The sequence below is a fragment of the Toxorhynchites rutilus genome, chromosome 1 (assembly GCF_029784135.1).
Source record: "Toxorhynchites rutilus septentrionalis strain SRP chromosome 1, ASM2978413v1, whole genome shotgun sequence".
NCBI lineage: Eukaryota > Metazoa > Arthropoda > Insecta > Diptera > Culicidae > Toxorhynchites > Toxorhynchites rutilus.
Window position 1 is genome coordinate 94,959,263 of NC_073744.1, and position 24,481 is coordinate 94,983,743.

A 24,481-nucleotide genomic window follows, 5' to 3' on the forward strand; every position below is an offset into this window, starting at 1 on the left:
GAAAAAATAGCATCTCTGATATCGAGATATTTTATGTAAAAAATTCAGCTTTCAAGAAAAAAAAATATAGCGCTAAAGCCATTAAAAAACGACTACAATCAATAATTACGAAAATAGGATCTATATTATCTGCAAGTTCAATATTTCTCAATTAAAGCTCATTGGCTTCAATTTGATATATCGATCATCTAAATCGGTTGAGTGGTTCGAAAGTTATAAATTTAAAAAAAAAAAGTCATTTTGGGAAAAGTGGGAAAAAATGATTTTTTGGATCACCCTAAAATGGAAATGGGCACCCTAATGAAAAAATAAAAAAATACAAGTCGGACTCGTTCGAGAACTCGCGAGCTGATCGGACAAGTTTGAGAATCGATCCGATAACGGTGTTTTTTTTTCACGCAGATTTATATTGTGCTTTTTTCATCAGCGCTTGCGAGTGAAGCGAGCTCAATAAAAAGTGGTGCACGATCGAGACGCTGAGGATCCAGTTCAGATCAACACACATTCATCACACGCTACACAGCAGCGGCAAGTAGAAGTTTATTTTTCTATTGTTCCATTTATCATTCCTTCAACCTCCTGTGTACGATTTACACCATTGTCCAACATTGTATTTACCAAATCGGCAAGCGTTGGCATTAGGGGTGTACAATTTTCTTACATTACCGTTGAACTTTTGTTGAAACTTTTTTTCATTTTTGAATTTATACAATAAAAAATTGAAATAAATATAATTTATATATACCTTGAATACAAATATAATTTATTTACTCATTTATTTTTTTCTATTTTTTTATTATTATTCTATACTGTTCACATCGAACAGGTGACTAATTTATTATTATGGCTGAGGGCGGGGAGGATCCCCCCTCCACGTCATTGAATGTTTCTGATGCTGACCCACCTCCTGAAGAGCAGGAAGATGAAGCAGACGTTGAGGAGGAAAATTCTGTGTATGAAGTAGAAAGTTCTGAAGATGAGGAAATTGATGAAAAACATGATTTTCGTCTAAAGGAATACCCGGAGGGATTCAAAGGTACATTCATTGTATACTTTAGACGAAAATCAAAACCTCTTAATGTCATTCGCATCTCAAAAGAACTAACGCAGAAATTACTCGGATGGGGCCAGACAAATTACGAGTTGTCGTCTCTTGCAGGACCCAAGCGAATGCAATAACGCGCTGTGATCTCTTTGCGATTGAGTATCGCGTATACGTACCCTGTTGCAACGTTGAAATAGACGGTGTAATAAACGAAAAGGGTTTGACTCGAAAAGAGATACTCGATGGTGTCGGTCGCTTCAAGAACTCCTCACTTAAAAGTGTGAAGATTCTTGAATGCGATCGACTGAAGTCTGTGTCACTTAAAAATGACAAACGAGTTCTCAATCGGACAAACTCTTTTCGTGTGACATTTGAGGGTTCCGCTCTTCCAAACTACGTTGCAATAGGTGCACTTCGTTTACCTGTTCGGTTGTTTGTACCCCGGGTAATGAAATGCAACAAATGCATGCAACTCGGTCACACGGCCGCCTATTGTTGCAATAAACAACGTTGCGCAGATTGTGGAGAGAGTCATGATGGGACTTCTTGCGCAAAAGAGCGCAAGTGTCTTCATTGCGACGAGGCTCCACATGATCTTTCTCAATGCCCGGTGTACATACAACGAGGGGAAAAACTCAAGCGTTCCTTAAAGGAACGTTCCAAGCGGACTTATGCAGAAATGCTTAAGAGTTCCGCTTCAACGACTCAGGACAATCCCTACTCCATTCTGCAGAACGACGAGCCTGTTGCTGACGCTCCCAATGCAGGAAGTTCCGGTACATCGCAGGGTGCCATTAGGAAAAGAAAAATTACTTCTTTTCCATCACTCCCCAGAAAGAAGACCGAATCTTCCCAAATTGGAATGAAACCTCGTATCGAACGTGCTGAGAATAGACCGAAGCAAGTACCTCCTGGTTTAAGCGGTTCTTCTACGTACCAGGGGTCCTCAGCACTTCCCGGAGCAGAGTCCAACACGTCTGTTCCTTTTTCGCGGTCGAGGCAACAGCCACAATCTGGCTTGCTTGCGCTTTCTGACCTGGTGGACAATATTTTAAATGCTTTAAATATAAATGACCCTCTTAAAAGCATAGTATTATGTTTGCTCCCGATTGTGAGAACATTTTTGAAAGAAAAATGTGGTTTTTAGCAGCGTTCATTTCCCTCGATGCCTGATTCAGTGCAAGAGGTCAAGGATTTGACCACTGTAATACAGTGGAATTGCAGAAGCATCATCCCTAAACTAGATCAATTTAAATTTTTAATTCATAGTTCTAACTGTGATGTATTTTCCCTCTGTGAAACATGGCTTTCTTCAGCCGACGAACTGAATTTCCACGATTTCAACATTATTCGCCTCGATCGAAATGACTCGTTTGGTGGCGTACTATTGGGGATCAAAAAATGTCACTCCTTCTATAGAGTCACTCTCCCATCGATGACAGGCATTGAAGTTGTCGCTTGCCAGACACAAATCAATGGCAAAGACCTCTGCATTGCCTCGATATATATTCCTCCAAGAACTATGGTTGGCCGCCATCAGTTTTTTGATATCATCGAGGCACTGCCGGAGCCGCGGCTAATCTTAGGTGACCTCAACTCCCATGGAACAGCATGGGGTTCACTCTACGATGACAACCGTGCCACTTTGATTTATGATCTGTGCGACAACTTCAAATTGACAGTTTTGAATACTGGGGAAGCAACTAGAATAGCCAACCCCCCCCCGCACGGGCAAGTATGCTAGACATATCACTTTGCTCTTCTTCGTTATCCCTGGATTGCACGTGGAAGGTAATCCAAGATCCCCACGGTAGTGACCACCTGCCAATAATTTTATCGATCGCCAATGAATCAGGTTCTCGTGAGTCAGTCGATATTGCGTATGACCTCACGAAAAATATTGACTGGAGAAAATTTGCAGAAATAATATCTGAAGCACTTGTTTCAATGCATGAACTTCCTCCACTCGAAGAGTATAACTTTATATCGAATTTGATTTACGAAAGCGCACTTCAAGCTCAAAAGAAACGTGTTCCTGCTACCACTTTCCGACGTCGTCCTCCATCACTTTGGAGGGACAAGGAGTGTTCAAAGGTCTACCTTGCAAAATCATCCGCTTTCAAAAAATTCCGGAAAACTGGACTAGTGGAATGGTTTCGAAAGTACCAAGCTGATTAGTATATTGTTCTAAAATGAAAATGAATTTCTCTTGAAATTGAATTTGTCTAAAGTGAATTTCTTGAATAGCTAATGCTATCTGTTACCTACGTTACGTTACCAAAATGAAAACGATCTAAAACTCAGCCATGTAGAATGCATATGGCCGAGAGTTATAAATATAGTCTAAGTCAGAATTCCGAAGAATACAGAAGGTAAATAAAATCTATCTTCCGTTTTTCAATCCGATAAATTCCTCTAGTCCATTGAGGTCGAAGTCCGCCGGTTGTTTTATAGTTCCGAACTTAGTGAAACTTGTGCCCAGGTTTCTCAGCCCGTCCTTAGTGAAAAGGAGAGCGAGACGGATCACAGTTCGTTTTGGGCGGTAGTTCCCATAATCACGTGTATGCAATTGAACAATCCGGTTCAATTGCACCAGCGAAAGGAAAAATTGTTCGTATAATCAAGTGGCATTCACGTTTTTAGGCCCAGAGGCCATTAGTGCCGTTAAGAAAGCCTTCGCGTCGGACAATCCGGGTAATCCGCTGAAACATTGGTCCTTCGAGCCGGATGCGAAGGACATTCCGGGGACCAAAAAGTGATTGTGGCCACGTTTGTCAAGAACAAAGGTTCGGTGTGGAATCTGCCATTTTGCACGCGATGTGTGAAACCAATAGGCATTGTTAGTGCATCCGTTGTTCGAGACAATTAGCAAAGAAGATTGCAATTGTTCAGTGTCGAAGACTAAGTAGTGACTTTGACCCTTTGTGAAGGTGAACAATATCTATTGTTTCTCGCGATTTAACTCAAGCCAAGCTACGCTAGCATTGTTGGATCGATACGTTGTTCGATCGATCGATCGCAATTGAAAGGACGCTTTATATCCTTTGCTCGGGCAAGTAGTGCACCGTGTTTAGCAATTCGGTAACTGTGCAGTGTTTTTTCGAAATTCCTTGGTGACCGACACATCCTCGTCGGGAAAGAGTCGAAGAAAAAGACTATACGGGAAGAAGTTTTACGTACCGTCCCACCCACGTTCCGTCGCGTTTGTGGATCTATTTTCGTTGTTGTGGTCGTTCGAATAACGCCAACGTCGGGAGATGGCCACCATGAAAGTGAAGGATAAAAAGTTGAAAGACAAATTAACTGTTCGACGGTCATTACTTTCAACACTCGAGACAGTGGAAGCCTTCATGGATAATTACGAGGAAGAACGAGATTTCCCACAAGTACCAGTGTGGCTGGAGATACTCGACCAGGCTTTCCGGGACTGCTTGAAGGTTCAATCCGAAATTGAAAGGATGGACAATGGAGACGCCCCGTTAGTGAAGCATCTCCAGGAACGCCACCAGTTCCAGAGTAGATACTGTGCAACCAAGGGATGGTTGATGAACAGGCGATTGCTGGACCTGAACTCAACCATCAATGTACACGATGCAGCTCCAGCTCAACCTACTAGCTTCCACCTACGGTTGCCCAAAATAGATCTGCCGAAGTTTGACGGCGACTATTCACGGTGGCTGGGATTTCGTGACACCTTCAAATCGATGGTACATGACGTCAAGGACATTCCACTGGTAGCGAAGCTGCAGTTCCTGCTCCAGTCTTTAGAGGGTGAGGCACGTACGCCTTACGAGACGGTGGATATAGTGGCAGCCAATTATGTCATCACCTGGGAAGCCCTCCTAAAGCGCTATGATAACAAGCGGTTTTTAACAAAACAGTTGTATCGTACACTACACGATCTCGCTCCAATCCGGAAAGAATCTGCACAGGATCTTCATCATCTTGTAGACGATTTTCAACGCCATGTGAAGGCACTGGCGAAGCTTGGTGAGTTGGTGGAAACGTGGGACACTCCACTGATTTGTATGTTGTCCTATAAAATGGACCCTGCTACCCTCAGAGCCTGGGAGGAGTATGCAGCAAAGTCGGATAATGTTGGGTACGAAGCATGTATCGAGTTTCTCTACCAGCGAATTCGGATTCTGCAAACAGTGTCAACAGAGATCCAACATCGTTCTCAAGCAGCACCAGCCAAGGTGGCCGGTCCCCATTCCTTCAGCAAGAAGCTCCCCACTACGAAGGCGGTTGCCAACTCCGCTACCGCAAGTTCGCGTCCAAGTCCACCATCCTGCATTGCATGCCCGGAGAAGCATCTATTGTTTCAGTGTTCAGCCTTTCAAAGAATGACCGTTGAGCAGCGCCGCGAACTAATTTCCCAGAAGCGACTTTGTTGGAACTGCTTCAAATCGTCGCATATCGCACGGAGATGCGACTCCAAGTACACCTGTCGTCATTGTCACAAACGCCACCATACGCTGTTGCACAAATCCTCGAGCGACCCTGCAGCACAGTCAACACCCCAGTACCCGACACAACAAGCAAATTCCCACGGATCGGGTATTTTGGTTCCCGAAGTAAGCGTTCCTGCTCATAGCAGTTCCCCATCAACTGTTTTCCTGTCCACTGTTTCGCTGTGGCTCGAGGATCGATTTGGAAGACAACATTCTGCTCGAGCATTAATCGACTCTGGTTCGCAGTCGAACTTCATCTCAAAGAAGCTGGCTCGTCGTTTCTGTCTACAGTCAGATCGAGTACGTGTTCCCATCGCTGGCATCGGTGAAACAACAGTGACGGTTACCCAGTCTGTCATCTCCACTATCCACTCCAAGAACAACGAGTTTTCCAGCAAGTTAGAGTTCCTGGTTTTACCGAATCCAACCTCTGAACTTCCCACGTCAAATGTCGACATATCCATGTGGAAAATCCCGTCAAACTTCCCATTAGCTGACCCTGCATTCAACGTGTCGAGTCCTATCGACCTGTTACTCGGAATCGAACAATTCCACGAATACATTATGAGTGGTAGAATAATCCTCGGGAAAGGATGTCCAGTACTATTCGAGACTGTCTTCGGGTGGGCTGTAATCGGTCGATGCTACGGCACAACTCCACCAACTACTCCGGTTTGCCACATCGCCACCACTCGAAATCTGGAATCTCTTTTGGAACGGTTCTGGGAGCTCGAATCCTTGCAGTCCGACCGAATCTATTCTGCTAAGGAGATCGCCTGCGAGGAGCTATATCAGGGTACTACGACTAGAAAATCCGACGGGAGATATGTAGTGTCTCTTCCCAAATCACAGGACCCTTACATTCAACTCGGTGAATCCCGTGCAATCGCCGAAAGACGTCTACTATGCTTGGAGCGAAAACTTGAACGTGATGCATCCGTAAAGGAAGCCTACCATGAGTTCTTGGAAGAATATTCACGGCTAGGCCATATGCGACGGCTCGAGGATCCGGTGGACAACTCCATTTACCACTACTATTTACCACACCACCCCGTATTCAAAGCCAGCAGTACAACCACGAAAGTACGGGTCGTATTTGATGCGTCCTGCCGTACGTCGTCTGGTAGTTCCCTCAATGATTTTCTGCTTGTCGGGCCAATCGTTCAAGAGGATCTTCAGTCAATTAAATTGCGTTTCCGGACAAAACCAATCGGTCTTGTGGCGGACATTGAAAAAATGTTCCGTCAGATTGCAGTTTGTCGCAACGATCAACCACTCCTCAGAATACTTTTTCGACAGAAGCCAACGGATCCAATCTCCACGTACGAGCTTCAGACCGTTACCTACGGTACCTCTTCTGCGCCGTTTCTCTCCACACGTACTCTCGTACAGCTCGCTACAGATGAAGGCGAGAAATTTCCGATGGCCAAAAAGGCCGTCCTCGAAGACTTTTACGTGGACGACCTCATCAGCGGTGCATCTACACCCGAAGAAGCCGTAGAACTCCGTCGACAGCTCAGTGCTATGTTGCAATCCGCCGGGTTTTCGTTGAGGAAATGGGCCTCCAACAGTTCGGCAGTCCTAGCCGAAATACCATCGGAGGAATTGGCAATTCAGCCGGTTTACGAATTCGCCGACGAGCAGTCGGTGTCTACACTCGGACTTATATGGGAACCGCATTCCGATACTTTGCGGTTTCGGATCCAACTTACACCTCCTGCAGTCGAACTCACCCGACGGAATGTACTGTCGTACATTGCCAAGATCTACGATCCATTGGGCCTTGCCGGTCCGGTAATTTCAACAGCCAAGCAGTTTATGCAGCGCTTGTGGGCATTGAAGAACAACGATGAGAATTCCTACGCTTGGGACGATCCACTTCCGACAAGGATCCAAGATGAATGGAAAGCATTTCATTACCAATTGAACTTGGTGAGCGATGTTCGCATCCCCCGATTCGTTTCGGTGGCCGGTGCTACCAGCTTCGAATTGCACTTCTTCTCAGACGCCTCCGAAAGGGCATACGGTACATGCGTGTACATGCGTTCCGAAGATCAACGCCAGAACGTTGTCGTCCACCTGCTTGCAGCAAAATCAAGGGTCACGCCATTGAAGACCCGCCATTCCATTGCCCGCTTGGAACTCTGTGCTGCAGTTCTCTCTACAGACCTGTTCCTGAAGGTAATTGCCTCGCTTAAATCTAACTTTCCTGTTTTCTTCTGGGTAGACTCCATGACCGTGCTTCAATGGCTGAAAGCATCACCCAACAGATGGAAAACTTTTGTGGGCAACCGAGTGTCCAAAATTCAAATTGCGACAGTTGGTCATCCATGGTACCACGTGCCAGGAAAGGACAATCCGGCCGATGATATATCCCGTGGCCTCACTCCAGCCGAACTTCTTCACCAAGAGCGATGGTGGACCGGGCCTGCTTGGCTCAAGCAGACCAAGAAACATTGGCCAAGCCAACTCGTCGATTCCGTGGCATCCTCCAAGGCTGTCGTCGAAGAATGTAAAGTGTGCCTGGCGGCACTCATATCTCCCACGGATCAACTGTGCGATTGGTTGTTCAACTGTTTCTCGTCGTATACTAAGCTACGGAAGGCCGTGGCATACTTCCTGCGGTACATGGGTGTACTGCACGCAACAGCTGCCAAAAAAACATCCTGATGGGGCTTGTGCGGCATCCTCGAAGACACCATGTGAGCCACACACACATCTCACTGCATCCGATCTTCAAGACGCTGAACATGTTCTGTGTCAACTATCCCAGCGTGAAACGTTTCCGACGGAGCTGAAAGCATTACGCAATGGACGACCAGTTGACAAAACATCACCTATGAAATTCTTCAATCCAATGCTCTCCAAGGACGGCCTCATCAAGGTTGGTGGTCGTATTCAAGACTCCAACTCTCCCGAAGGAATGAAGCATCCAATCATCATCTCGAGTAAACACCGACTGGCACACCTGCTTGCTGATCACTACCACCGAACTCTAATGCACGCCGGACCGCAGCTGATGACGACCACCATCAGACAGAAGTTCTGGATTCTACGAGGCAGAGATTTATTGCGTCAAGTGTACCACCAGTGCCATACCTGCTTCCGTAGAAAACCGGTATTGATCCAGCAAGCAACAGCAGATTTACCTAACTCCAGAGTGACACCGTCGCGGCCATTTTCAGTCTCCGGTGTCGACTATTGCGGCCCGATCCTCTTACGTGGTCCACACCGTAGAGCAGGACCAGTCAAAGCATACATCGCTTTATTCGTGTGCTTCTCAACGCGGGCCGTACATCTGGAGCTCGTCAGCGATCTCTCCACAGCAGCATTCCTGGCTGCTCTGAAGCGGTTCATAGCACGACGTGGCAAGGTCTGTGAACTTCATTCAGACAATGCTACAAACTTTAAAGGAGCCGCCAACGAGCTGCATCATCTCTTTAAAATGCTTAAAACGGACGACAGCAGCCGAAAACTCATTTTCGACTGGTGCGCTAATGCAGAAATCAGGTGGAAATTCATTCCACCGCGCGCACCTCACTTTGGTGGTCTGTGGGAGGCGGCGGTGAAATCGGCGAAGAGTCATCTTCTGAAGGAAGTGGGTAATACAACCGTCACCCACGAAGAAATGCTGACCCTGCTCGCCCAGGTCGAAATGTGCCTCAACTCACGGCCCATAACTGAGATGTCCAATGACCCAACGGATCTAGAGGCTCTTACACCGGGTCATTTCCTAGTCGGTTCGAACCTGCAATCGATTCCAGAAGCCGACTACAAGCAATTACCAGACAACAAGCTCAACCGTTGGCAGCTGATGCAAAAACGACTCCAGGCAATTTGGAAGCGCTGGAGCACCGAGTATTTACAGCAGCTGCAAGCCCGTTCATCAAAAGGCATCAAACCTCCCGTTGACATCCGAGTGGGCCGACTAGTCATCATTAAGGACGACAACCTTCCCCCAGCCCAGTGGATGTTGGGTCGCATAACGAAGATTCATCCCGCTCATGATGGTATCGTTAGAGTCGTCACCTTGAAGACGGCATCTGCAGACAATGTTGTCCGTCCTGTCGTCAAACTTTCACTTCTTCCAATGCCATCAAACGTGAACGACGTTGAGAATCCAGCCGGTCCCTATGATGGTAACCGAACTCGCAATGAGCAGCCCATCAATCACCCAATATCTTGGACCGCAGTCAGTTCATCGATTCGTACGCAGCAGTGTCCGTATAGTAATTAAAATACGTGACTATTTTAAGGTGGCCGGAATGATTAGTATATTGTTCTAAAATGAAAATGAATTTCTCTTGAAATTGAATTTGTCTAAAGTGAATTTCTTGAATAGCTAATGCTATCTGTTACCTACGTTACGTTACCAAAATGAAAACGATCTAAAACTCAGCCATGTAGAATGCATATGGCCGAGAGTTATAAATATAGTCTAAGTCAGAATTCCGAAGAATACAGACGGTAAATAAAATCTATCTTCCGTTTTTCAATCCGATAAATTCCTCTAGTCCATTGAGGTCGAAGTCCGCCGGTTGTTTTATAGTTCCGAACTTAGTGAAACTTGTGCCCAGGTTTCTCAGCCCGTCCTTAGTGAAAAGGAGAGCGAGACGGATCACAGTTCGTTTTGGGCGGTAGTTCCCATAATCACGTGTATGCAATTGAACAATCCGGTTCAATTGCACCAGCGAAAGGAAAAATTGTTCGTATAATCAAGTGGCATTCACGTTTTTAGGCCCAGAGGCCATTAGTGCCGTTAAGAAAGCCTTCGCGTCGGACAATCCGGGTAATCCGCTGAAACACAAGCTCTAGAAGCCAAACTAAAAGGTCTGATTAAAGCAAAAAAGCGTGGATATTGGCGAAAGTTCGTCAATGGTTTGTCAAGGGAGACCGCTATGAGCACTCTTTGGAATACGGCTAGGAGAATGCGTGGCTGGAACCATACAAATGAAAGTGAGGAATACTCTGACCGTTGGATTTTCAAATTTGCAAGAAAGGTTTGTCCCGATTCCGTTCCTGCACAAAGCGTCGTACGCGACATTCCGCTACAATGCAACTATGAGAATTTTTCGATGGTAGAATTCTCAATTGCCCTCCTCTCATGTAACAATTCAGCTCCTGGGATGGACAAGATTAAATTCAACTTGTTGAAGAATCTTCCCGACTTGGCAAAACAGCGTTTGCTGAACTTGTTCAACAAGTTTCTGGAGCTGAATATTGTCCCACATGACTGGAGGCAAGTGAGAGTGATAGCCATACGAAAACCCAACAAGCCGGCTTGCGATCACAACTCGTATAGGCCGATTGCAATGTTATCCTGTATTCGTAAATTGTTAGAGAAAATGATTCTACTTCGTTTGGACAAGTGGGTTGAAGCGAACAATTTGCTGTCAAATACGCAGTTTGGCTTCCGCCGCGGTAAAGGGACGAACGATTGTCTGGCGCTGCTATCTTCTGAAATCCAAATCGCATTTGCTCGCAAAGAACAAATGGCTTCCGTTTTCCTCGATATCAAAGGGGCATTTGATTCAGTTTTCATGGAAATTCTCTCAGAGAAACTTCATAATCGTGGACTTTCACCAATTCTGAATAATTTCCTGTAAAATTTACTGTCAGAAAAGCACATGTTTTTCAATCATGGCAGCTTGAAATCTTCTCGATACAGTTTTATGGGCCTACCACAAGGCTCCTGCCTAAGCCCCCTCTTGTACAGTTTTTACGTCAATGATATAGATGATTGTCTAACTAGAGACTGCACGCTGAGACAACTTGCAGACGATGGAGTTATTTCCATCACGGGTACTAATCCCGTCGTTCTGCAAAAGTCGTTGCAAGATACCCTGAACAATCTGTTCACGTGGGCCCTCAAGCTGGGTATCGAATTCTCTACGGAGAAAACTGAAATGGTCGTTTTTTCTAGGAAGCACGAACCCGCCCAATTCCAGCTTCACCTATCCGGCAAAACGATCAAGCACTCGATGTTTTTCAAATACCTTGGAGTATATTTTGACTCTAAATGTACCTGGGGAATACACATTGCGTATTTGAAACAGAAATGCCAGCAAAGAATCAATTTTCTCCAAACAATAACCGTAACATGGTGGGGTGCCCATCCAGGAGACCTCATTCAGTTATACAAAACAACGATATTATCAGTGTTAGAATATGGCAGTTTTTGCTTCCGATCAGCTGCCAGGATTCATATTCTCAAGCTGGAGAGAATACAACATCGTTGCCTGCGTATAGCCATGGGGTGTTTGCATTCGACACATACGATGAGTCTCGAAGTTCGAAGTTTTGGCAGGAGTACCCCCGCTTACTCTTCGGTTCACAGAATTATCCTACAGATTTCTCATCCGTTGCAAGATCATGAATCCATTGGTGATTGATAACTTCGAAAATCTACTCCAACTGATTCCTCAGTCAAGTTTTATGTCTTTATACCATGAGTACCTTACCCACGACGTGCACCCTTCACCAGGCATCTCCAACCAAGTTTTCTTCCCATACTTTTGCAATTCCTCTGTCATTTTTGATCTGTCCATGCGACAAAAAATCCATGGAATCCCAGATCATCTACGCTCCGATTATATTCCGCCGATATTTTCGGCAGAATATGGGAAAGTTAGATCTGATAAAATGTTCTTTACTGACGGTTCATACATAAACGGGTCCACTGGCTTCGGCATCTTCAATGAAAATTCCAGTGCCTCTTTCAAACTCAAAGATCCTTGTTCCGTGTATGTCGCTGAACTGGGTGCGATATACTACGCACTGGGGATCATTGAAACATTGCCCATCGACCACTATTTTATTTTTTCAGACAGTCTCAGCTCAATAGAGGCAATCCGCTCAATGAAAGTTGATAAACGCTCATCTTATTTCCTAACAAGAATAAGACAACTATTGAGTGTTTTGGTCGAAAAATTATTCAAGATTACCTTAGCATGGGTTCCCTCTCATTGCTCGATTCCGGGGAATGAGAAAGCGGACTCGCTAGCTAAGGTGGGCGCTTTAGAAGGCACACTTTTTGAAAGGCAAATTGCTTATAATGAATTTTTCCACATTCCTCGTCAGTACACGCTCGTAAGTTGGCAGCGCATGTGGAGTGGAGATGAGTTCGGTCGTTGGTTACACACGATTATCCCTAAGGTCTCGACGAGTGCATGGTTCAAGGGATTGAATGTAGGTCGTGATTTCATTCGCGTGATATCTCGGCTTATGTCCAATCACTACAACCTAAACGCGCATCTCTATCGCATTGGGCTCGCAGCAAACAATCTTTGTGATTGTGGCGATGGCTACCACGACATCGAGCATGTTGTCTGGTCGTGTATCCGGTTCCATGCTGCTCGCTCTCAGCTCTCTAGAGCACTGAGAGCACAAGGCAGACAATCGGATATCCCCGTCCGGGATATCTTAGGTAGCCGTGATCCTGATCTTCTGCTTCATCTATACCTGTTCCTCAGGAACGCCGATGTCAACGTTTAATTATGTTTCCTTCGTTGTGTCCCCGTTTTATATCCCTCCTATCCGATCGATAAACTTTTACTTAGTCGCGGCAATACATACACACACTCTTTACAGATACACGGGCCAAAGGTTGTGCAGTCCACTGATGATTCAACAAGAGCCAAAGGTTGTACCGCTCATGACAACTCTACATGAACTGATGATTGCGCCGGTTAGTGACCATTCTATCCTGGATTCCTCGAGTCGAGAAAGACGCACCACGCTAGATATGAGGTACAGACTAGGGGGGCGTTGCTGATCAAGGGTCAGCTGCATCCCAATAGGAAGTATCCCGAGTCGGGCACACGTACAGAGCATTGGAGACAGCAACATCCGAATTACGAAAACACTTGTAATACTAACCTCGAGCCAACCGCGAGTAATCGGTTACATATTACTAACATAGATAATAAGAAAAATTGTCAAAGTATTGAACTCCCGGCCCCGTTAGGCTAACGCCATATGAGCCTTGATAAAAATATATATTTTGGAAAAAAAAAGGCTAATGTTTTGCGATAAAGAACAAAATTACCACTTTCGACGAAAATCTGAGAACCACTATATTTGTTTGGCATGGAATGGCTGTATATATATAAAAATACAATCTTACGTGCATCGCGATGTACAAAGTATTGATGAATATGTGAAAATTAACGTTAAAAGACATTTCTATAGATCTGCACACTTTTACAGACTTTTCCACATTTTAACAGACATTCACATGTTTTTACAGACTTTTTTTAAAAATCATCTGGCATTTCTTCCTTCCACTTTTAATCGAATATTTTCAAAACGCAGGAGTAAACATTTACGTGACTCTGACTTCGTTTGTTTTTATTTCGTTCGGAAAAACGCTATGTCAAAGAGAGGGGACATTAAAAATGCGTTGCTCAGTGAAAGGCTGAGATGCTCTTTCAGAGATGCAATGGTTAATTGAACAATTGACGGAAAATTGTAGTTCGTTCATTTTATAATTTTAATTATTTTTGCCCTTGACAATAATACCTCTTTTATAGTGTTGATTATCATAAGAAAAATAACACTCCTGATCGTTGGATCTCTTTTGACATTTCAATTGGATCTTTTTTGACAGCCGTTTTGATTCAGTCCGCACTACCTAGGCTACACCTAGACGCTGACGTGAATCAGCGTAGACCTTGAGATCATCCATGTAGAAGGTATGGGTCACTTCTTCGTGGGCGCCGTCGCCATACCTTATTTTATAGCCATGACCGTTTCTATTGAGCGTCCTACTGAGGGGGTTCAGTGCCAGACAAAACCAAAGTGGGCTGAAAGAGTCGCCTTGGAATATCCCCCTCTTTATCTGCAGCGTTCTAGACTGCAACACATTTTCCCCATCACTGAGGTGCAGAGACGTACTCCACTGCCTCATCGCATGCTGCAGGAACCTAACGACGACGGGATCAATTTTGTAGAGCTCCAATACCCGGACGAGAAACGAGTGAGGTATGGAGTCATAAGCCTTCCTGTAATCGATGTAGGCCATACTTAGGTTCCGCTGGTTATATACCGCCTGGCCGACTATGGCTGCGTCGATGATGGCCTGGTCTTTGCAGCCATGCGTATTTTTCCTGCATCCTTTCTGCTCTTCTGCGATGATGTGATGCTGTTCGCAGTGAGCAGAAACTTTGGCGGTAATTATGCTGCTCAGTATTTTGTACAGACTCGATAGGCACGTTATCGGTCTGTACTTTGATGGGTTCAATGTGTTGCTGTCTTTCGGGAGGAGGAAGGTGACGCCACGGGTGGCGAATTCAGGAAGGTTGTGTGGGTCACGTAGCACCTTGTTGAAGCACTCAGCTATCTTTGGATGTGCGACGGTTAGCTTCTTGTGCCAAAAGTTCTGGACACCATCTGGGCCCGGTGCTGCCCAGTTCCTCAGGTACCGCGAGGCTTCGCGGACATCGTTCTCTCCGACGATGATAGCTGGCATCTCTCCAATTTCACCACAACTCTCCTCCTCCCGTCTTAACCACATTTGCCCGTCGCGATGTTCTACTGGGGTCTCCCAAATACCAGCCCAGAAGTTCGTCACATCGCTAATATCTGGCAAACCTTCGCGGTAGTCGGGCTTCTCGTCGCTAATGTGGTCGTAGAACGCTTTCTCGTTATCTCTGAACATCCGATTTTGTTCCTGGCGCTTTGCAGAGTCAGAGTAACGTTTCAGCCGTTTTGTAAGGACGCTCAATTGCTGTACCAGTGTGTCGAGTTTTTCCGTCAGCTGGTGAGCTCCCAGCTGGCGAAGTTCAGTAGGCCGCACGATCACAGCAACTTGGCGACATAATTTCGCCGATCTGCTGCCTCTTTTGTACGCCATCAGTCTTCCAATTGCGGCGCGCTTGTTTAGGATCCGTTGCTCCAATCTCCTTCGCCATGGAGGCTCACGCCTTTCACGGAGATGTTGGAGCAGTCTGCCTCTTGGCCTAATACGGTCGCCACAGCAGCGCAGTAAACTTTCAGTTGCAGCTCCTCCATGTTCTCAGCATCAACCAAGTGCAGCGGAAGAACGTGCTCGTTCATGAGCTTTACTGCACTTGTCAGCCTGCGGGAATGCTGCAACTTCGGGATCCTGGGGCGCGACAATGGGTCTGTGTCGCGGAACTGTGAGATCGCCTCGTCGTAGTGGAAGACCAGATCGCGTAGTAGTTGTTGATCTGGCTGTGGGTCTTCCGGCTCAGGGGGTTGTTGTACTGTGGCCTCCACTGGTGCTGATTCGCGTGCCCCACTCGCGAATGAATTGCTCAGCCGTACTGAACTTCGTCTCGACACATCGCTTGCTCTGTTGTTCCTGGAGCTTATTTCTCTCTGCACCTGCTGCTTGATCTCGTCGATTTGCGTTTGGGAGAGCATGTTGTTGCGTACTAAAGGGTGTGTCACATCAAATTGCATCACGGACAAAACGCTGTAGAAATTCGCCCAGTAGACCGATTCTTTTGAAAATTTTAGATAGTAAAATAAAAACTATTAAACAACTTTTGGCATTTTCTTTTTATTCATACTTAGAGCCCAAGCCCGTATGCTCGCACCTTCCTCTTTACCCCGTCCATAAGGTTCTGTACAACGTCAGGTTGTAGTTTTTTTTTTAACAGAAATCCATTTTCTCTTGAAGTCCGCCTCTGATTTGACAACTTTTGGGTTCTTCCGGAGGGACTGCTTCATAATCGCCCAATATTTCTCTATTGGGCGAAGCTCCGGCGCATTGGGCGGGTTCATTTTCTTTGGCACGAAGGTGACCCCGTTGGCTTCGTACTACTCCAACACGTCCTTTAAATAGTGGCACGAAGCGAGATCCAGCCAGAAGATGGTCGGGCCCTCATGCTGCTTCAATAGTGGTAGTAAGCGCTTCTGTAGACACTCCTTAAGGTAAACCTGCCCGTTTACCGTGCCGGTCATCACGAAGGGGGCGCTCCGCTTTCCGCAAGAGCAGATCGCTTGCCACACCATGTACTTTTTGGCAAACTTGGATAGTTTCTGCTTGCGAATCTCCTCCGGAACGCTGAATTTGTCCTCTGCGGAGAAGAACAACAGGCCCGGCAGCTGACGAAAGTCCGCTTTGACGTAGGTTTCGTCGTCCATTACCAGGCAATGTGGCTTCGTCAGCATTTCGGTGTACAGCTTCCGGGCTCGCGTCTTACCCACCATGTTTTGCCTTTCGTCGCGGTTAGGAGCCTTCTGAACCTTGTATGTACGCAGGCCCTCCCGCTGCTTGGTCCGCTGGACGAATGAACTTGACAAATTCAGCTTATTGGCGACATCCCGGACCAAACTTCTCGGATCACGTCTAAACTGCTTAACTACGCGCTTGTGATCTTTTTCACTGACGGAGCATCCATTTTTGCCGTTCTTCACCTTCCGGTCGATGGTTAGGTTCTCGAAGTATCGTTTTAGTACTCTGCTGACCGTGGATTGGACGATTCCCAGCATCTTACCGATGACCCGATGTGACAACTCCGGATTCTCGAAATGAGTGCACAGGATTAATTCACGACGCTCTTTTTCGTTCGACGACATTTTTCCAAATTTACGAAAAATTGACAGTGAAGCATGGCCAACGTGATCTATACAATCTTATCTGATTATAAGCGAAAGCAGAAGATATAATTCCTAAAAATTAAATTTCTACAGCGTTTTTTCCGTGATGCAATTTGATGTGACACACCCTTCATCGCTCTACGCCTCGCGTTCATCGCGTTCTGATCAAGCCTCCCGACGAACTCTGGATACGCTTCCTCGAACATTGCGAGTATTCGAGGGCGACCGCTCATGTCCGTCTCCAAAGCACATGATCCGGCGCCTAGTGTGTCCACATGATCCGGCGCCTAGTGGTACCCACGAGTGTGGACGACTGCCGTCTGGCAGTCACAACACGCCTCGTAGGCGCAGTGTTTCTTGGGTGATGTCGATGGCTGCTGTTTCCGTGTGGCGGTAGCTCTTCGGGTTGAACCCGGTTGGTGGCCCGCTCTTGCACCTCGCCCTCCAGCCGCTGGCCGCTCGCTCTTACTCCCGTTCCAGGACCAGCTCCAGTTCGGGGACCCTCCTCGGGCGATCGCATTCTAAGTATTCTTCGTGAACGTAGCTCCATTTTCTGGGTGTATCTCCTTTGCCCGGGAGACAGCGGGTTTGCCCGGGAGACAGCGGGTTGGCCCGATCTAAAAATGTCGTCATATGATCTTCGTGGAGGCGTGAGATAGGAACATTTGAGACCAATGGGCAGGCTCTTACCCTAGTGTTGATCCCCATTTGAGAACCAATTTTTTTTTTTTTTAGCAGACTTATCTCACTTCTTAACTAGGCGAACCTAGCCAGAATTTTCACCTGCCCCCGGCTTCTGAATGCCAAAGGGGGACTAGGCTCTGCGGAATGCACGTATCTGCATGCTCGTCCTGTTTCAGTCCTGGCCGAGAAATTGTCGGACAATCGCGCAGGTGCTAAGGATGACCGACTTTTGGATGCCGGCCAATTCCTTCTCCATGTTCAACACCTTTAGCGCTTCCAGAAGTGTCTTCGGGACGATTCCAGTTCCAGAGAGAACGACTGGAACAATTCTTGGGACCTCCCTTAGCCCCCACAGTTCCTTGAGCTCCACGGCCAATGGTCGGTACTTGCAGATTTTGCGACCGTGGGTCTCCTCCAGATTCTGGTTCAGTGGAATAGCGACATCGATGATGGTGACTTTGCGGTCGCTCTTGTCGTAAACCATTATATCTGGGCGGTTGTGGTGGATCGAGAGGTCGGTCAGAACAGTGCGATCCCAGTACAGCTTGAAACGGTCATTTTCCAGGACAGGTGCAGGCAGGTACCGGTAGTTTGGTACGTTGTCTTCCAGTAGAGCACATTGGAGCGCCAGTTGTCGATGAACAATACGGGCCACGTTGTTGTGGCGCTCGGTGTAGGCTGCGTTGGCCAAAACGGGACAGCCTCCCATAATGTGCTCTATGTTTTCACCTGGCTGATGACACATCCGGCAAATGTCATCAACGTCTTGATGCCAGACGTACCGCCTGCAGTTTCTCGTCGGCATTATCCTGTCCTGGATGGCTATCATGTCGGCTTCTACTACTGAAGAGAGTTCACCACGCGTTAGCCACAGATTAGATGCGGCCTTGTCGACGTGTGGCCGGTCCAGTTGATGGGGGCGGGCACCATGCACTGCCTTCTGCTTCCAAGCTGCAATCTTCTCCTCCACTGTCTGCAGATTGCAGTTTAGTTGGTACTCCGCTTGCGCCAAGTGCAGAGCGCTGTATCCTCTGTCAGCGGCGCAGACAGCCCGGTATAGCGCGTTTTGGTTGGCGCGTTCTGCGAAGTACTCGCGCAGTTGTCGTACCTGGGCAACACACAGTGCAGATATGTCGACTATTCCAAGTCCCCCTTCTTTGCGTGGCAGTGAAACTCTCGCCAGTGCCGATTGAGGATGGTGCATTCCGGCCTCTTTAAATGCTTTCCTCATCCTCCTCTCAAGGTCCTCTAGGTCAGTTTTGCTCCATTTGACTACACCAAAACTGAAGGTCAGCAGGGGAACCGCGAATGTGTTGATCGCGCGTACCTTGTTCCCCGCGTTGAGGAAAGTCCTCAGGACACAGTTCACTCGACTCAAGAACTTGTCTCACAGCTCCGTCTTGATGTCTGAGTGGCGAATCCCGGTGAGCTGTCGGAATCCAAGATATTTATAGGATTCGCCACGAACCATGTCTTGTATAAACTCGCCGTCATAGACCTCGTAGCCTCCGGATTCGGTAAGTTGTCCCTTCAGCAGGTGGACACAGCGGCACTTGTCGAGGCCGAACTCCATGCAGATGTCCCTGCTTATATCTTCGACAACCCGGATAGCTACACCTAGACGCTGACGTGAATCAGCGTAGACCTTGAGATCGTCCATGTAAAAGGTATGGGTCACTTCTTCGTTGGCGCCATCCCCATACCTTATCTTATAGCCATGACCGTTTCTATTGAGCGTCCTACTGAGGGGGTTCAGTGCCAGACAAAACCAAAGCGGGCTGAAAGAGTCGCCTTGGAATATCCCCCTCTTTATCTGCAGCGTTCTAGACTGCAACACATTTTCCCCATCACTAAGGTGCAGAGACGTACTCCACTGCCTCATCGCATGCTGCAGGAACCTAACGACGACGGGATCAATTTTGTAGAGCTCCAATACCCGGACGAGAAACGAGTGAGGTATGGAGTCATAAGCCTTCCTGTAATCGATGTAGGCCATGCTTAGGTTCCGCTGGTTATAAACCGCCTGGCCGACGATGGCTGCGTCGATGATGGCCTGGTCTTTGCAGCCATGCGTATTCTTCCTGCATCCTTTCTGCTCTTCTGCGATGATGTGATGTTGTTCGCAGTGAGCAGAAACTTTGGCGGTTATGATGCTGCTTAATATCTTGTACAGACTCGATAAGCACGTTATCGGTCTGTACTTTGATGGGTTCAATGTGTTGCTGTCTTTCGGGAGGAGGAATGTGACGCCACGGGTGGCGAATTCAGCACTCATTGTTGAAGCACTCAGCTATCTTTGGATGTGCGACGGTTAGCTTCTTGTGCCAGAAGTTCTGAACACCATCGGGGCCCGGTGCTGCCCAGTTCCTCAGGTACCGCGAGGCTTCGCGGACATCGTTTTCTTCGACGATGATAGCTGGCATCTCTCCAATTTCACCACAACTCTCCTCCTCCCGTCTTAACCACATTTGCCCGTCGCGATGTTGTACTGGGGTCTCCCAAATACCAGCCCAGAAGTTCGTCACATCGCTAATATCTGGCAAACCTTCGCGGTAGTCGGGCTTCTCGTCGCTTATGTGGTCGTAGAACGCCTTTTCGTTATCTCTGAACATCCGATTTTGTTCCTGGCGCTTTGCAGAGTCAGAGTAACGTTTCAGCCGTTTAGTTAGGACGCTCAATTGCTGTACCAGTGTGTCGAGTTTTTCCGTCAGCTGGTGAGCTCCCAGCTGGCGAAGTTCAGTAGGCCGCATGATCACAGCAACTTGGCGACATAATTTCACCGATCTGCTGCCTCTTTTGTACGCCATCAGTCTTCCAATTGCGGCGCGCTTGTTTAGGATCCGTTGCTCCAATCTCCTTCGCCATGGAGGCTCACGCCTTTCACGGAGATGTTGGAGTGCAGCAACCAAAAAACCAGACGGGTTTTGTATACCCAAAATTATCAATAGGCTCGAGCCTAAATAAATAGATAGGTCTGGTTGATCTTGAATAAACATAAAACATCTTTATCGCACGCATCTTAGTGAGGATCGTGTGAGTCAGTTTTAAGATAAGGTCGGAACGATCCAGAATAAATAAATAAATCCGTTTCTTTTACGATCATATGATTCATAGTTTTTCAGATAGGGAAACATTTTATTGCACGACCCGTGTGAGGTCTAGTTTACGATAAGCTCGGGTCGATCCCGAACATAAATAAATACATTTCTCCTGCACGATCCTGTTTGAGGATCGTGTGATTTATAGCGTCTAGTTTTAAGATAGGAATTTTTGTTTATGTTTTGGTGTTACGATAGCGGGGAGCTTATCGTAAGATTAGGTTTCGTTAAGAGGAATGAGAAAAATAAAAAGGCAGTGAGTTTTGAGACACGAAAGAGGACGGTCGTTGTCTCTCTTGTTAGAACGGAAAAGAAATCCAGTTGCCTAGACCGCTAGGCAACGCCTCTCATGTGGTGACAGCGGTAAAGCATACCGCAAGTGGTGTCATTTCTGACTAGTGAAAAAAAAAGAGCCACATGATCGAGTACAATATATAAGTGAATCAATCTGACAGTGAAACTTACATTTGATATTATAATGGGACTACCGTGTTAGTGAAGAAAAAGAAAGTTGTTTTCAAAATAATAAACATCCGGCAAAGAACGAAAATTGGACCCAACGAATTGGTTTAGAAGGAAATCAACACACAAGGGCAGAAGTACAATTCTTGGTCAACTTAGTGTCTTAGTGGACTTGATTGAAAGAATACACAAAGTGCAACAGAGTGTTAAGGACTGATCAAGTGCCGGTGAACGAACTCTCCACGAAAAAAAAAGATACTCGATAGTGCCAAAAGTGAAAATCATCTTCCGGGGAGTAACACCGCGAACATCAAACGAGAAGAAAAAAAAACGCGAGTGTACGAGACTGTGGAGTCAAAAGGTGAATTAGCGACACCGTGTCTTACAACGGTTAATAAGAAAAAGCTAGCGGCAAAATCATATCTCGCGAGGGGCAACAGCAGCAAAATGATGATGATGATGGTCCCGCCTCCTTCCCCTACAGAGGTTTGAGCAAGACGAGTTATCTAAAAGATAATTTATTTTTTTTTCAACATTGAAATCAGTTTAGCAAACATGAAAAACGAACTGATTTTATTTACAGATATAAGTTCAAAAAATTGCAATGTCCAAAAAAGCCAATACTCAGTCATGTCCGCCACAGAGCCGATACGGTCCCGACGAGGCCCTTGCAGCCAAGTGGTCCACCAGAGCACAAGTCCAACCGCCAGCCTTGTTTTAGATTGACTTTGAATACCCTCATTCAGAGAAATCGAGAAAATTTCCTTTACGAAAAATTCCTAGACCGGCACTTAAAAAAAACTTTCAATTTAATATCCTTTATATCTGTGTCTCGCGCGCGACGCTCAAACTTTTGTAGACTACTTTTATTTATTTTTTTTAAACTAATACAACTATAAGAACGACAAAATAAAAATAAAAATAGTCCCTCATCACCAAGATCATGACAGACATAATAGAGATCAATACAAATTTAAAAAAGATGATTTAAAAAAAAATTAAATAATCTACATAATATAATCCGTTCAAAAACTTCGTCAGATTCATTGAAAATATTGAAAACAAACTGCAAAAAAATTGTCCACATTAAATTATCCGTTCGTATAAAACTTCGTCAGTAAAGATCTTCGTCATAAAAATAAACAAAAACTCGTTCAGCTGTTAAGAGAACACAGCTTTTACATGTGAAATACAGTGCCTCTTAAATTCTGTAAGTGTTGTTGCGCATTTAATATGTCTTGGCATCGAGTTGAACACATTTATTCCTTTGAAGTACAACGAATTTTGTGAAGCACATGACAAGAAATTAGGTGTTCTTATTTCATTCGCGTTTCTAGTGTTATAACTATGAAAGTCAATTCCTCTTTCAACTCGATCACACAAATATCGAGGCAGTAAACCTTTAACTACTTTGAAAATGAACACCATAGTTAAATAAACAATCCTTTGCTTCACGGATAACCATTGCAGAGCGTCCAACATTAAAGATGAGGAAGTGAATCTGTTACATTTTAGTATCAACCGCATTATTTTGTTTTGCAAGCGCTGTAATCTCGATATTTGTGTGTCATTGGCTAAAAATAAAATGGAAGAGCAAAAGTCTAAATGAGGAGAGATGATTGATTTGTATAGCTGTATTTTGCTGCAAATAGTTAAATCGTTTTTCAATCGACATAAGATTCCATACTTCTTGGCAATTTTCTTGATGACATTGTCAATGTGAGTGTTGAACTTGAGTTTGTCATCAATAATCACGCCAAGATATTTAATGTCCCGAACTCGATCAATAGTCTCATTATCAATAACGATGGAGACGTTTTCATTTAAACGATTTCGCGAGATTACCATATATTTAGTTTTACTTATGTTCAATTTCAATTGCTTATACTTCAACCATCTACTTAAAGAATGTAAATCTCCATTCAAATGTAAAACGACCTGATCTAAATCATTAGCTGCAATGAATAACACAGTATCATCTGCAAAAAGATTGATATCACAAAATCGTAAAACTCTTCCCATGTCATTGATATACATAATAAATAAAAGGGGCCCTAATACACTTCCCTGAGGTACTCCAAGATTATTCCCTAGGGGATTCGAAATTGTATCATTAAAAATAGTCGTTGAGTTCTATCATTTAAATAGCTTTCGAACCATTTATATGCAGTACTCGTAAATCCAAAGCGCTTAATCGTGTTCAACAACAAGGGCCTAGAAATTGTTTCGAAAGCGCGTTTTAGATCCAAAAAAACAGCAATGATATTCTCTTTGCACTCTAGTTTCTCTTTCCATTTTGCTAATACCAAGTTCAATGCGGTTTCACAGGAATGACCTTCCCGATATCCCGATTGTTCTGGTATTAGCAAAGCATTGCAATTTAAATATTCCAGCAGCTGGCCTTTAACGACTACTTCTAATATTTTCTCTAGCGTGTGCAACATATTGATGGGACGAAACTCTTCGGCTTTAATCGTTCCAGCAACCTTTTGAATTGGAACTATTAAAGATTCCTTCCACACCTTAGGCACATGCCCAGTTAGCAAAGATTTATTAATAAGGTCCAGCAAGATGTGATCGATGACATGAAAGCAATCTTGAATAACTCTAGCATTGACATTATCCACTCCAGCCGTTTTTCCTAAAGAAAAGCAAATAGTTCTAAGTTCATTTAATGTAATTGGGTGAAAACTTTCAAATCTACAACTACTGTTAACCGGCTGTTTTATTTCATCAGGTTCATCAACCAATTAAATGGACTGATTGATCAATGAAACACTATTGACAAAATAATCGTTAAACTTAGATGCAATAGCCTGTTCAGACTGTTCAAGTGTGCCATTAAAAGTTATGGAACGCGGTTTGCTATTACTAGGTTTTAATAAAGATTTCAAAATTTTCCATAACTCCTTGCTGTTGCTTTGATGCAGATCAATCTTCCTCTGAATATATTCACAACGAGTTTTCTTAATCGACTGTGAATATATATTGCGCGCGTTTGTGTACATATTCCAATGATTTCCATCATTTGTTCTACAAAATTTCTTGTACCATCTGTCTCTCTCACGTTTAAGGCGTAAAAGATCCAAATTGTACCAGCTGTTCGAGTTTTTCATAGGAACAAATTTTTGCGTAACAAGCCGATTTGTACACTCTTTCAAGGTATTAGT

The 24,481-nt window shown here is 45.3% G+C and overlaps 3 protein-coding genes across 3 annotated transcripts in view; 2 read left to right on the plus strand and 1 right to left on the minus strand.

Annotated features, from left to right (window-relative positions):
• The first annotated feature begins 4,302 nt into the window (after positions 1 to 4,302).
• LOC129761201 (uncharacterized) lies at positions 4,303 to 8,169 on the plus strand. Its single transcript, XM_055758915.1, has one exon. The coding sequence runs from the start codon at positions 4,303 to 4,305 to the stop codon at positions 8,167 to 8,169; it is 3,867 nt and encodes a 1,288-aa protein (XP_055614890.1).
• Positions 8,170 to 8,338: 169 nt separating this feature from the next.
• Positions 8,339 to 9,736, plus strand: LOC129761202 (uncharacterized). Its single transcript, XM_055758917.1, has one exon. The coding sequence runs from the start codon at positions 8,339 to 8,341 to the stop codon at positions 9,734 to 9,736; it is 1,398 nt and encodes a 465-aa protein (XP_055614892.1).
• Positions 9,737 to 17,787: 8,051 nt separating this feature from the next.
• LOC129769350 (uncharacterized) overlaps positions 17,788 to 24,481 on the minus strand; it is a 201,617-nt gene continuing 194,923 nt past the window's right edge. The window contains exon 2 of the mRNA XM_055771608.1: positions 17,788 to 17,833. The gene's annotated coding sequence lies outside the window, so the exon portion shown is untranslated. The remainder of the gene's footprint in view (positions 17,834 to 24,481) is intronic.

What these genes read in the sequence shown, in the direction of transcription:
- LOC129761201 (XM_055758915.1), top strand. Translation starts at nt 4,303, where the DNA reads ATGGCCACCATGAAAGTGAAGGATAAAAAGTTGAAAGACAAATTAACT.
- LOC129761202 (XM_055758917.1), top strand. Translation starts at nt 8,339, where the DNA reads ATGAAATTCTTCAATCCAATGCTCTCCAAGGACGGCCTCATCAAGGTT.